This window comes from Castor canadensis, chromosome 1 (genome assembly GCF_047511655.1).
Source record: "Castor canadensis chromosome 1, mCasCan1.hap1v2, whole genome shotgun sequence".
In the NCBI taxonomy this organism is placed as follows: Eukaryota; Metazoa; Chordata; class Mammalia; order Rodentia; family Castoridae; genus Castor; species Castor canadensis.
The window spans coordinates 88,136,585-88,151,052 of record NC_133386.1 but is presented as its reverse complement, the minus strand read 5'-3'; the positions used below and the strand labels follow the sequence as shown (position 1 = coordinate 88,151,052).

At 41.0% G+C, this 14,468-nt stretch overlaps 1 protein-coding gene across 1 annotated transcript in view; it reads left to right on the top strand.

Moving 5' to 3' along the window:
• LOC109686457 (interphotoreceptor matrix proteoglycan 1-like) overlaps positions 1 to 14,468 on the top strand; it is a 107,088-nt gene that overhangs the window by 89,172 nt on the left and 3,448 nt on the right. Inside the window, exon 6 of the mRNA XM_074068359.1 lies at positions 13,545 to 13,740. Coding sequence (XP_073924460.1) covers positions 13,545 to 13,740 — 196 coding nt within the window. The remainder of the gene's footprint in view (positions 1 to 13,544; positions 13,741 to 14,468) is intronic.

Here is a 14,468-nt window from a genome sequence, read left to right as displayed (position 1 = left end):
TAAGCCATCAGCAATCACCCAGCTTTTTACTCCCTCTGGCCCTTATCTTTGCTGTTATAGGAAAGTAAACAAGTAAATGATAATGCAATGGTGATTAGGGTGCCCTGTTCATTCCTACATTCCGTGAACAAATATGGATTACCTACTATGAGTCAGACACTATTACAGGCACCAGTACCCAAGTAGGAATCAACTCCATCTCTGCCTCAAAGAGCTAAATGCCTAGCAAGAGAAATAGAAGCAAATACCAAAAGCTGTAGTGGAGTCTGCTGAGTCCTATAATCAAGATATGAACAATAATGCTCTCAAAATTCAGAGGAGAGAGTAATTAATTCTAAAGAGGAAGAAGAGAACATAGCAGAACAGACGGGCCCTGGCATAGAATGGGAGGAGGGGACAGGCTAAGAAAGTAGGGAAGAGCTATTCCAGAAGGCCAAGAGGAAAATGCAGGTATTTCTGGAAACAAGGAATTTCTGTTATTCTACTGTGATAGATACAGAGTAGGGAGTGAAGGGAACTCACTAGAACAATGGGAAAGCCAGCAAAGCCAGTTCACTGAAAGCCAGGTTGTCTCAAAACCCTGCCAAAACTATTTGCATCTGTGTTGGTATTCTATTTTTCTTTCTTTCTTTTTTCCCCATCATGAGGGTAGTTTCAAAGTAAGGTTTTAATAAATTTTTTAAAACTCAGAGTCTTCAAAGTAAGTACTAAACAGTCCTTAAAGTGTTCTAAAAATATTTAGTTTATCATTCATAAAAATTGCGTTTGGGGGAAATACTTAAAATATATACATAGGTACAAAGGGTGGTTCACAGATTAATTCATTTTTTTCAAAATTTTAAATGCAAAAACTAAGGCCAATATTAATAACTTTTTTTTTTTTGGTAGGACTGTGTTTGAACTCAGGCTTCTTATTTGCAAAGCAGGCACTCTTCTGCTTGAGCCACATCTCCAGTCCATTTTGCTCTGGTTATTTTTGAGATGGGGTCTCTAGAAACTATTTGCTGTGCTGGTCTTTAACTTCAAGCCTTCCAATCTTAGCCTCCCAAATAGATAGGATTATAGGTGAAAGCTACTGGTGCCCAGCTAAAATAAACCTTTCCTTTTTTTTTTTCTTTTGGAGTGGAGTTTGAACTCAGGGCTTCATGCTTGTAAAGCAAGCACTCTACCACTTGAGCCACACCTCCAGATCATAACCTTAAATATTTAAAAATACTGAAAAAATTGGGGAGGGAGGGGGAACAGTTCTAAGGAAATAGGCATTAGATGACTTGATCTCTGCTTATGAAGTAAGTGTGGAGAGGCCAAGGCTGAGCACATACATATGGGAAACCTCAGCTGAAGCCAGAAAACAGGTAAAGATGATCCAGGGCAATGCAGAAGCAGAAGAAAGGTGGGACTACAACTCTGAGAGATTCTGATACTACATGGTAAATAGGATTGTCAGTGAAATGGGAGTCAAGAAAGAGTAGGAAGTTCAAGACCTGGGGTTTGCTCTCAGGCATCAAGAAAAGAAAGGAAATAAATGGAAAGAAGAGAGGAAGAGAGCGAAGGAAGGAAGGAGAAAGAGAGGGAGAGAGGAAGAGAGAGAGAAGGAGGAGGAGGAGAAGAAAGAAAGGAAGGAAGGAAGAAAGAAAGAAAAGAAAAGAAAGAAAGAAAGAGAAAGAAAGAAAGAAAGAAAGAAAGAAAGAAAGAAAGAAAGAAAGAAAGAAAGAAAGAAAGAAAGAAAGAAAGAAAGAAAAGAAGAAAGAAAGAAAAGAGAGAGAAACCATGAACAGAATGGTGTTGCACGGGAGAGAGGTGGCACAGCGGTCATCAGTTTCAGCAGCCATGAGAGGGCAGTGGGTGGAGACCATTAAGTGAACAGTTCAGAGGTCATTCGAACCCTCTGGGAAAGTGGGCTAGCGATGGCCAGGGTACAAGCCATACTCCAGTGAGGCTGGAGGCAAATGTCCCTTCTGTCCTACAACTTGAGAGACAAGCCTCCTTTGAAGTCAGGCTCCAGCTTCCCTGAGACACTGGGAGTCAGGGACACTAACTTTCTTGATAATTGCCTTTCAAAGGGATCGCTCCCAGATCCTAGAGAAAGACATTACTGGGTTGTGAAAGTGATGAGTCAGTTTTGATTTTGATTTGGCATTTATTTTTATTTTTTTATTTTTTTTCCTTTTTCTTTTATTATTCATATGTGCATACAAGGCTTGGTTCATTTCTCCCCCCTGCCCCCACCCCCTCCCTTACCACCCACTCTGCTCCCTCCCTCTCCCTCCCTCCCCCTCAATACCCAGCAGAAACTATTTTGCCCTTATTTCTAATTTTGTTGTAGAGAGAGTATAAGCAATAATAGGAAGGAACAAGGGGTTTTGCTGGCTGAGATAAGGATAGCTATACAGGGCATTGACTCACATTGATTTCCTGTGCGTGGGTGTTACCTTCTAGGTTAATTCTTTTTGATCTAACCTTTTCTCTAGTACCTGTTCCCCTTTTCCTATTGGCCTCAGTTGCTTTAAGGTATCTGCTTTAGTTTCTCTGCGTTAAGGGCAACAAATGCTAGCTAGTTTTTTAGGTGTCTTACCTATCCTCACCCTCCCTTGTGTGCTCTCGCTTTTATCATGTGCTCATAGTCCAATCCCATTGTTGTGTTTGCCCTTGATCTAATGTCCACAAATGGCCAGAAAACACATGAAAAAATGCTCACCATCTCTAGCAATAAAGGAAATGCAAATTAAAACCATGCTAAGATTCCACCTCACCCGTTTAAATAGCCATCATCAGCAACACCACCAACAACAGGTGTTGGCGAGGATGCGGGGAAAAAGGAACCCTCTTACACTATTGGTGGGAATGTAGACTAGTACAACCACTCTGGAAAAATATTTGGAGGCTACTTAAAAAGCTGGACATTGATCTACCATTTGATCCAGCAATACCACTCTTGGGGATATACCCAAAAGACTGTGACACAGGTTATTCCAGAGGCACTTGCACACCCATGTTTACTGAGGCACTATTCACAATAGGCAAGTTATGGAAGCAGCCAAGATGCCCCAGCATTGACAAATGGATTAAGAAAATGTGGTATCTATACACAATGGAATTTTATGCAGCCATGAAGAAGAACGAAATGTTATCATTCGCTGGTAAATGGATGGAATTGGAGAACATCATTCTGAGTGAGGTTAGCCTGGCCCAAAAGACCAAAAATCGTATTTTTTAAATTTTTTTGAGGCAACTGGGGTTTGAACTCATGCTTACTATACAGGTGCTCTTCCATTTGAGCCATTCCACCAGCCCTCTTTTGTGATGGGTTTTTTAGAGATGGGTTTCATGAAGTATTCATCTGGGGCTGGCTTTGAACCATCATCCTCCTGATCTCTTCCTCCTGAGTAGCTAGGATTATAGGCATGACCAATGCCAAGACAGGATCTAGCTGTGTAGCCAAGCCTGGCCTTGAACTCCCTGTTCTCCTGCCTCCACCTCCTAAATGCTGGGATTATTACAGGCTTGTGGCAGCATGCTGGCCTGGCAAGAGGCTTTTTAAAAACTTACATGTCAAAGGGGGCAGAGAAAGAAATTGCAATTACAATTTTTCTAAAGTAAATAAATGCTCTAGGGAAAGGGAAGTCAGGGAGTTGTCAGGAGGAAGTCTGTCCAAAGATGAATAAACTCAAGGAGAAGGATTTCCTGTCTCTGCCCCAATCTTATTATATTTACAGACCATTTCCTTAGTTCTGTTTGCAAAATCTGAAAGTCAGATTAAGTCTTTTCCTTTCCTTTCATTTTTTACTTCCACCTAAGATCATAGTTCAAAAAGTGGTTTGCAAACAGTAATGCCGGGAGAGGGAGATATTATCCATAAGACCTTGGGTGCAATGAGAGAGAGAGTGAGTTTTCCTGGTGAAGATTCCACATTCAGATCACCACCTGAAATCCTCTAAATGAAGGTCAGGATCCCTGAGGCCAAATAATGCCTGCAGCAGTGCAGACACCTGTAGGAGGCGTGACATACTTACTACAAAAATTGGTTTGCCATTCTCTTTTAGAGAACTCCCTGAATACATGAATCTGTGATAGAAAAAGTATAAACCAATGCTAGAACTTTCTGTGATTTATAAGCCGAAAAACTGAATAAATCACGCTTGTTCAGTATTTTGCCTGCATTTTCAGCAACTGGAGTCGTCTTTCACTTAGGCTGCTGTGGAAATTCTGCAGAAGCGTGGAGGCTTTTATGCCACATAGCTGGGCAAGATGCAGATTTCAAAAATGGCAAAACCACATGTAAGTTCTTCTCTACTTGAATTCCTAAGAAGCCTCCTCAAAAATGGGCAGATCCAAAGGCTGATAAATGGTAAACATTGAAATTAATGATAGAAATCCAGGAGGCTTCCAGTGAAAACATGGAACAAACTCATTTTTATGTAAAGTGCATTATTTGTCATTCTCCCATTTAGTCCCCAGTTCTGATAGGGGGTAGATGTCACTCATTACAATAAAGACAATAAAATTAGTTGTGATTGCTACTATTAATGGATACTTTTTTTTTTTTTTTGGTGGTGCTGAGGTTTGAACCCAGGTCTTTTCAAGTGCAAAGCAGGTGATCTACCGCTAGAGCTACACCTCCAGTCTATTGTTCTGGTTATTTTGGAGATGGGCTCTCACAAAGTATTTTTTCTGGCTGAACTCAAACCACAATCCTCCTGGTCTCAGCTTCACAAATAGCTAGTATTACAGGCATGTGCCACAGGCACCCAGCAATGGACACTACTTTAAATCTTAATGCATAACTACATTAGTTATACAATTAGAACTTTTACTTGTCACATGATTATCATGGGCTGTAGCTGGAATCCAAAGCCAGGTTTGAGGCCTGTGGCCTCTTTACCACAAGAAATCATACAAGCCCTCCAACTCAGTATTCAGTGGCTGTTTAATCTACTTAGAAAAACTGACAATGCACTTGCATTTAATTAATCCTAAGTGAATTCTGTTAGTCTACACCAAATGAAAATTTTAATGCATTTTTAATAAATTTTTATACATTTATAAATTTATGAATGAATGTTTTCTCATTTGGAGTGCAAAAAAAAAAGTATTTCTTCTCAGGAACAAAAGTCCCAAAATTCCAAATGTCCCCTTTATGTGCACTGCTGGAAGTGTCCCTGCCTAGCTGGGGAAGTCACTATTCCCCTTCTAGGTGATTCTGCCTTGCCTCTCTGTCCATTTGCCTCCTATGTCCCTGGCCCTGTTTCCTGTGTTCCAGTGCTGGCTCCTTGTCTCCTGGGTTGTCAATTCCCAGGATTGTCCATGAACTCTTGCTTCTGGTAGGGAACCCCAACACTGTCAGCACTGCCAGAAACATCTCACCCCTCTCCAGTTTGAACCTGTGTCCTCATGCCACATCCCACCACCAGATGGATCTTCCTTAAGATGCCCTGTAGGTCTTCCTTCAAGCCCTAATGCAAACCCTTTCCACAAGTCTGGCCCCCAGTCCAGCTGCAGCCCAACCTCCACTCCCCACAACTGGCTGATCTGGGAACACTGAGACCCTCACCCTAACACCATTCCATCCAGAACACCTCAGTTTGGCAGACAGTTAGTTAATGACTAAGAGCTGAGAAAATTCTTCAACCTCACATACAGAGCGAGCTACCTTTAGGCATTTGCAAATCCACTGGTGCAAGAATTAGTGGGGGCCACCTATAAACAGTTTGTGGTGGTTTTTGAGAGTGGTGAAGTCTGGAAATGAAACTCAAAATGCTTCACATGGCTTGTGCCTTTAAACCAGGAAGGACTCCCATTAATGACCTCATTCCACAAACAAGTATTAAGCTCCAATCACTCAATGTATCATTGAATAATTATACTCACACTAATCCTACTTTTCAGCAGTAGGCCATAAGCAAAATACTTCTGGCCAATAATAAAATATCAAAGCAATGAAACAGTAACTTAAATGTAACTCTTTAAATTTTCTTTTAATCACTGAGTGGTGTCAACAGTTCTGGAGTATCATGTGCTGTGGGTCTCTTGCCTTTACCCCAGTAGAACACCCAGAAAGGGCGATTTGCATTTGACTTGGAGGGACATTAATGATCACCTGGTTTAAATATTTCGTTTTATAGAAGAGAAAGTGAGATCCAAACATGTACATTCCCAAGGTCACAGACAATTATGGGAACCAGGCCCAAGGTGCCCTCAGGACTTGGGGAAATAAGCCCCATTTGTGGGTGTTAGGGTAGATATATTCAAATGACTAATGGCTGAGCCACAAGTATTATGTAAAAGTGTATTTATGAGTGAAGAAGGGAACATGCAGACAACTGGGGCCACATCGTGATTTCGTCGGCTCTAGGCACTTTTGCCTTCATTAATATTAATAAGAATACTATATAAAGGAATCAAAAATTGGCCGAAGCCACTATGGGAAGGGGTCCAGGAAGTAGTGAAGAGGTCTGGTAGAGATGAACCAATGTGGGTTGTAATACACATGTGCATGGAAACAACACAAGGAATCTCTCTGTATAGCTATCCTTATCTCAAACTAGCAAAAATGCTGTCTTTCGTATTATCTCTTATGTTTTCTCTTTAACAAAATCAGAGAAGAGGGCAGCACAGGCTCTGCCTGGAAGCGGGGGAGGAGGTGTTTGTTGGCACAATGTATCCACATGTAAGTGAATGTAAAAACGATAAAATAAAAGGAGAGAAAAAAGAATACTAATATGAATTAATAAGAAATATTTAAAACAATCTCTTAAAACTGCATGAATAAAACCAGTCTGGATTATATTAATTTTTTTTCTTCTGATTTAAAATATTTTCGTGAATCCCTCAAAGTAGGGTGGGCACTAAGGCTGCACGTCCTGCAGATTGATTGGGATGTGTGACTTTGCCGTTTTCTGATGCTCTAGGCAAGGAACGATGGCATAACAAAGCCAAGGCCACAGTCGTGCGTCAGATGGGGAAAGGAGGCCCGGCCGGGCCGTGCGGTCAGCGGAAACCACTGACGCCTGGTGTTTTGCAGAGCCTGAAGCCCGGGGGCGCTGGGCCGGGGGCACGGCGGTGCGGGCCGGGGTCCTCCAGCTTGTGGACTCGGAGCCCGAGCGCTGCGCTTCCAAGATGGGCAAAGATGCCCAGGCGTTGGCACCACCGCCCCGCCGTAATCCCCGAGCCTGGGGCTCCCGGGGCTCCCGGCCATGCTTCCCGCCCTTCGCGACCGCGCACCGCGCCCTGGATTTTAGCAGACAAAAGTCAGTGCAGTTACGTGACTCGAATCAGGTCCCGCTTCTTTTATTATTGAGCTCCACCTAGCGAACGCTGCGTTGCCTCGCATTGGCGAAAACAACTGCAAGAGACATCAAAGGTCCTGTGTTTCAAACCTAATTTCATCTAAACTGAAATCTTGTCTTGGACAAGACCCCCAAAAAGAAGATGCTTTCTTTTCTGTCCCACTTGTAAGTTAGGTGAGCGCAAGGGAAGGTGATGATGAAATGATAACGTCTAGGGAGAGAAAGGCAAACTGTACGCAGCCACCAGGACAGGGGCCAGGGGAGTCCGAGACCCTCCAGGGCCTGACACACCAGGAGGGCCCCCTTCGCGCCTGTCAAGTATGTGTGCCCTTGGGACCAGAAACGGGTTTGAAAAAGAGACAGTCGTGGAGCGTCCGGGACCTTTGATCCCCGGGAACTTACACACTCGTTGATTAAAAAGAACAAAGTCTTTTATTAAGCCTTAGCTGTAAAATGGCCAAAAGGCCCCGACTGCAGGTCTGAGTGTTCGTTTAAGTGCGTTTTTTACGATGAGATGGAGAGCTGAAAAACATTCCTCTGTCGGCTCGTTGGGAATGCTTTCCTACACCTTTGAAATGCATATAAATGACATTATATAAGCAAATCCAGGGAAGAAATTGATATGTAAAAATGTGCTTACAGGAGAAATCTCAGAATGGTAAAAATATTTCCAAGTCTTACATAGCAGCTTGCTTATTTCAACACATGTTCATTGCTGTCACAGATGAACAGGAGGAAAAATCTGGAACCACTGTAGTGTCAGACTGCACTTTGTACAAGAAACATTCTGCCTGGTGAAAGAGTGGGGGCAGACCGCGGTTGTGAGCTCTTATTTACTTGGGAGGACCTTTAATCAAAGGAAAGCGTTCTTTGCTTTAATGAAAGGACAGTTTGATATCTCAACCAATGAGAGTGGAGGCACTGTTGTGCAGGGGTCCTCCCACCCTCTCTCCCTCATCCTCTGTTAGACCCCTATGGGCCCTGAGGTGTCTCCTGGAAACCCCATATTTAAAACCACTAGAGTGATGTAAAAAACACATCAATGGATGTTACATCATATTTACTAGCTAAAATAGGTTTCAATTTTCTCACCTATGAAAATGATGTCAGAAATATTAATTTATCTATCTATATATATATTTAAAAGATGGTTGCAAATATTAAGACGCATGTTAAATGTGTTTGGTACAGTGCCAAACACATGGTTCTTGACAAATGTCAGCTTCCTGTTTATATGAACTATTGCCATTTCCACTCTGAGGGTACTTACAGGTTCAGGGTGACGATCCCTGGTGACATTTCAGGGACAAGTTATGGAATGGAATGACACATGCTCTATGACTAGAATCCACATGGGATGCTAAGCACTAGGCCAGGTTCTGGGGCTCAGTTGGAACTGGACCTTTCCCGCCAGCTGTGTTCCAGCAGATTGACACACTAAACTCACTAACGCTAAGGACCCTGGGCTGCCTCTGTGGACAGATTGCCATATGTGTTTTGCAGAAGAACTGTCCACGACCAGCTAAAGATAGAGAATTAGTTCATTTTGCATCAAACAATTACAGTAAGTTGAAATGATGCTCCCAACCATGAGTGTGATTCAGGCTCTTGGAGAAACTCCTCTATAGTGCCAATATAAAAGTAACCTATTTAAAGGGGATCTAAGCAAATCCAAGAAACTAAGACAATTATAGATCAATCAGTCTATAAACCAATCATAATGACCTCACTCCCTTGGCTGAACACATAATTTGATTATGACTTGAAAATATTTTCATAGAAAATGGCATGCAAGTTTTTCCTTCCTAGTCTACTTGGAAGACTAGGAAGTTAATCTCAAGTCTCCTTGTCCTCCCTCTTTGCAAACGATAGAACCATGTTCAGACAATGAATTTTAGGTTATTGCCACATAATGTATGAATTATTATTATTGACCAAATTAAGAGCAAAGAATAGAAGTCTAACTTGTTTTGGACAAATGTCCAGGGATTATTAAGGAAAACAAACAGTGTATCACAATGACTATCACAAATGACTCCATCATTTTAAAGAGAAATATCTATGGCCTATGACAAAGAAAGAAAATGATAACATAAGGAAGCGTTCACTCTTCATAGAGCCAATCTTTCTCTTCTGTCTCATCTATGGCTCTTCTTCCCCAGAATCAATCCAATTGTCAGTCTTTGTCTAAAGCCCAGGATTGCAGGTGTCCCTTAAAAGATGACATGGAAGTAAGGAGGGTTATCAAAATATCTAGGGAAAGTATTTTTAAGGTAATACAAGTGGAAGCAGTATGAGTTGCTTCACACATTCGTGTTGTAAATAAGGTCTCTTCTGCTTTGACTCTAATTGTAGTTGCCTTCATTTGCTATAGTAGTAGGTGGTCCAATGGCTTCCTTGGTTCTTCTCATGCAGTCCACACAGTGTAAGATTGAGGCACCATCAGAGGACTTGAGCACAGACAGGCATGATATTGGCAACATTCCTCATTGAGCAAAGTGAGCAAATGACTCTAGAAGGTCTCTAAAATAACTTGTAGCTCTAAAATTCTATCTAAAATGCAAAGTTTTATATATGGATAAAATAAAAATCTGAAATCCTCATTGCCGAAAGGTTTGAAAGGCCAAGTTGATATTTGTCAAGTGGACAGCTGTTGTCTTAGTATCGAGGAATGTATACACAGCAAACAAAACATAAGCTTGGTGACTTGAAGTGTCCTCTCTACTGACTGATGCTGAATAAATAACATGGGAAAATCAAGCAGTTTGTAAACTGGCTGCATTCATTCTTCAAATATCCCTTAGGCAGGACCCCCAGATTTGGATAAACTCATTGCTCCAACATTGCCTCTCTCTGTGTGTGCTGTAGAACTTTACAGACTTCAGGGATGCTGGCTAACAGGAAATTATGGTAAAATGGAAACATTTATTTTCACAGGGAAATTCTTTTGGTTATCACACATTTGCTCTTGCTCTTCAGAGGGGAAGAATCAGCTTTACCAGTCTCTCTCTCTCCATTGCAGAGAGAGAAAAAAAAATATGCAGCTTTTGACTATTCTCTCTTGGCCTCTGTTTTCTAGAATACAGCCCTGAGTGTAAAGTTGCTGACAGTTATTTACTAAACAGGACACTGGTCCTGAAATCATCTGGCTATCAGTGTAAATCTGAATTTATTTCCTAAATCGTTACATGGATTCTGTAACATGAGCAGTTTTAGGAATCATGAAGCAGGGAAAAACATTCACGTAGACAGGTCTGGTTGTCCATAGGGGACCTGAAGGCTGCAGAGAAACACAACTTCACACCAAGACTTGTAGCAGTCTACCTTGCTGGAAGACCCAAAAACGTTTTCAAAACCTGTTCTTGCCTGTTTTATCTTTGCTACCAGGAGGCGTTCAATGGGAACAGGGAGCACAGCATGGGTGGTTCATGCCACCCACAGAGTTTCCCTGGTCTGAAAATCCAGCAAAGCACCTGACTACATTCTCTGCTTGCAGATTCATAAGACATGACCTTATTAGTGACCCTAGAAGGTTTGAAAGTAAAAAGAGAAGGGGTGAGGTTGGAGAGTGAAAGAGCAAGGTAAAGAAGACTTGTTATATTTATTTCATAAAATATATTTTTCTTCCTTGCCTTATTTTTACTTTATTATTTTTTTGAAGATGGTGTCTTCTCAGACCTAAACAATGAAGGACTATAATGAAAATCAGGTCATGCTAAGGGGAGATCACAAACAGGAGAGAGGGGGTAAAAGAAGGATATTAAGAAGGTGGATATGGCTGATATACTTTCTATACAAGAATGAGTACAGACTATTTAAACCTGTTGAAATCACCACAAGGAGGGAACTAAGGAGGAAAATGGGGGTAATGAGTCAATTTTAGATATAATACATACATACATGGAAATGTCATAATGAAACTCCCTATATAGATATCTAATTTTTTTTTTTCAAAAACAAAGGACAGGTCTTGTTTGGGGGGTTGGTAACAGTAGGAGAGAGGAGGATATAAAAAAGGGGTAAAGGAGGGTGAATATGGTGGAAATATTACGTACTCGTGAATGGAAAAATGAGATCTATTGAAACTATTCTAACGGGGAGAGGAGGGAAACAGGAGATGATGGAGGGGGTGAATTTAACTAAGATATATTGTAAGCACTTTTGTAAATGTCACAATGTACCCCAAGTACAACAATAATATAATAAAAATAAACTAAAACTAAAAAAAAAAAAAGGTGGTATCTCAAATGTTGCCCAGGCTAACCTCAAGTGAACCCTCTTAAGACTTCAGGGACAAGTTCTGAAATGGAATGACACGAATGCTCTGACTACAGACACATACCACAGCAACCTTATTTTTATTATTGACTGATAAGCAATTGTACATATTTGTACATATTGGGGATACAATATGATTTTTCAATACTTGTACACATTGTGCAATAATCAAATCAGGACAATAAACATATCCATTGTCTTATCACTGCTTTTTCCTTTGTGATTCAGAATCCTCTCTTCAGCTATTTTGAAATACACAATGCATTGTTGTTAATTTATTGCACAATAGGAGACAGAGAACTTACTCTTCCTATTTATCTGTGACTTTGTACCTGTTGACCAACCTCTCCAAGTCCCTCCCTCCTGCCAACTCTCCCCAGCACCTGGTTACCACTAATCTACTCTCAACATTAATGAGATTAACATTTTTAGATTCCACATGAGTGAGATCAGCAATATTTGCCTTTCTGTTCCTGGATTATTTTACTTAACATAATGTCCTCCAGGCACATCCATGTTTTTGCAAATGAAAGGATCTGAACACTTTTTATGGTTGAATAGTATTCCACTGTGTATATATGTACCACAATTTCTTTATCTGTTCATCCACCAATGGACATTTAGGTGGATAATATACCTTGGCTGTTGTGAATAATGCTGCAATGAACATGGGAGTACAGATATCTCTTCAATATACTGATTTCTTTTCCTTTGGATATATACCCAGCACTAGAATTTCTGGATCATCTGGTAGTTCTATTTTTACTATTTTGAGGAATCTCCACACTGTTTTCCATAATGGCTGTACTAATTTACATTCTCGCCAACAGTCACACAGCATTTTTAAAAACTTAGTTAGTCATCAAACCCCTTTTTAGTATAAAATATATCAAATCCTGCTGGATTAGAGTTCTGCAATGTTCCCACTTGGGAAATATTGGACCAAATGATTTCTGAAGTCATTCTAATTCTAAAAACTCTTAAGTTCTATTTCTATACCTCCTAAAGCACAATTCTAACCATACTTCTCCCTTGTTCAAAAATCATCTGTGGCTCCCACCTGACCATAAACCCCAAATTCCTGGGGAGTATTAGAGGTGTCAGTGGGGAAGGGTAGGAAAAGTCCAAATTCTGTAGCATGGCATTGAGGAATTGGCCTTATCTTTCCAGTCTTCATTCATTCCTTCTCATTCGTAAGTCTCTGCTCCTTCCTGTTTTTTCTCAGATTTCTGTTCTTTTCTCACAAATAGGAAACATGCCCCCACACAAAAGCAGTCCACTTTAAATGTGCAGCCCAGAGCAATCTCCTCCAGTACCATCTATTCTTCAAACTTACCTTCATGTGAAGACCTCTTTCACGAGATGAGGCATTGGACGTCTTGTGTAGGATTATCTGTCTACATTACTTACCTCCCCTAGGCTTGTTAGAAGAACAGTTTTATACATGATTGCAAGTTTAATACATTATTGCCATTCCTCACTCATAATAATGCCTATTAAAAGGACAAATGGCTGATGGGATCAAACAGGAAACCCTTCTGGTGCAGACAGGATGACTGATGACCTGCCCTGATTCCAGCACTTGGGGACTCTGGACATTTGCTTCTCTGCTCTGTGTCCACTCTGTAGAGACAAGGGAGGGATCACAGGGGCCACTGTTCCTTCAGAGTGAAATATTCTGAGATGCTGTTGAGTCCACCTTCCAGAGGAATCTGTTTTAACAAGGCCTGTAGATGATTCTGAAGCACTCTAAACTCCACACATAATTATTGCTTCAGTGAGGTGTATTATCACTTATGTCTGTCAATTCATTTATCAAATATACAAAGTTCATTCTCTTTTCACCCATCTGTTATCACCACTGTACAACCACTCCAAAATGGAGTGACAGCAAAGACATTTTGTCTCTTACCTTTCACTTCTGTCCATTCCACTGTTTAGAAAACCATCATTCATCAAAATCTGTCCCATCTCTTACAGCTGATCAGGCAGATCCCTGCAAATTCCTGGCCTGTGGTGAGTTTGCCCAGTGCATAAAGCATGAGTGGACCAAGGAAGCAGAGTGTCGCTGCAGACCAGAATATGAGAGCCGGCAGGGCGTGACCCACATGGACGAAGGCCTCTGTGCGCCTGGAGAGGCATGTGAGGCCATCCAAGGAAAGGGAGCTCCGTGCAGGTACGTCAAGGACACTAGCATCCCAGACTCAAGAATTCATTACTTACACATCTGAGAAATCTATCATCAGGATAATTTCATATAGTTCTCTAGGCCAGAGTTGATAGTTTCACTTATGATTTTGTAGAACAAATTATTTAGGTATAAAACAAAGTAGGAAAATATATCGACAAATTATTATATGAGCAGAGGACTTCTTTAATGTGTCCCATTTCTAAAATGTAAATATATTTTTAATGCATTGTTAAGTGACACTTAAGAAACCAAATTGCAATGATACAATTGCTGTATTGTGCATGTTGTCAATTACAAAAAAAAAAAAAAAAAAATCAAACTATTTTGTTGGTTAAAAAATTCATATGGTCCTTTAAACCTATGGTTCCCAAACTTCAGTGAGCACCAGAACTACCCAGAAGAGGGCTTGTTAAAACTCACATTGCTGGGCCTTGCTCTGCTTCTGACTTAGCAGGTCTGGGTGGGACCCAGGAACACACATGCTGTTCTGCACGACCACACTTGAGCCTGGCTCTGGGCTTTTTGGCAGAACTTCTGTAAGTCCAATGGGACAGGATGAAAGAGCCTGTATCAGAACACTTGGTTTATTACCTAATTGGTGTGCCTGGGTAAAATGTGGGGTTTTTCTCTGTTTGCAAGCATGAAAGCTTTCATCATAACAATGCTGGAAAATTCTTAGAAGTATCCTGTGTGACATGTCACGTTAACTGCTA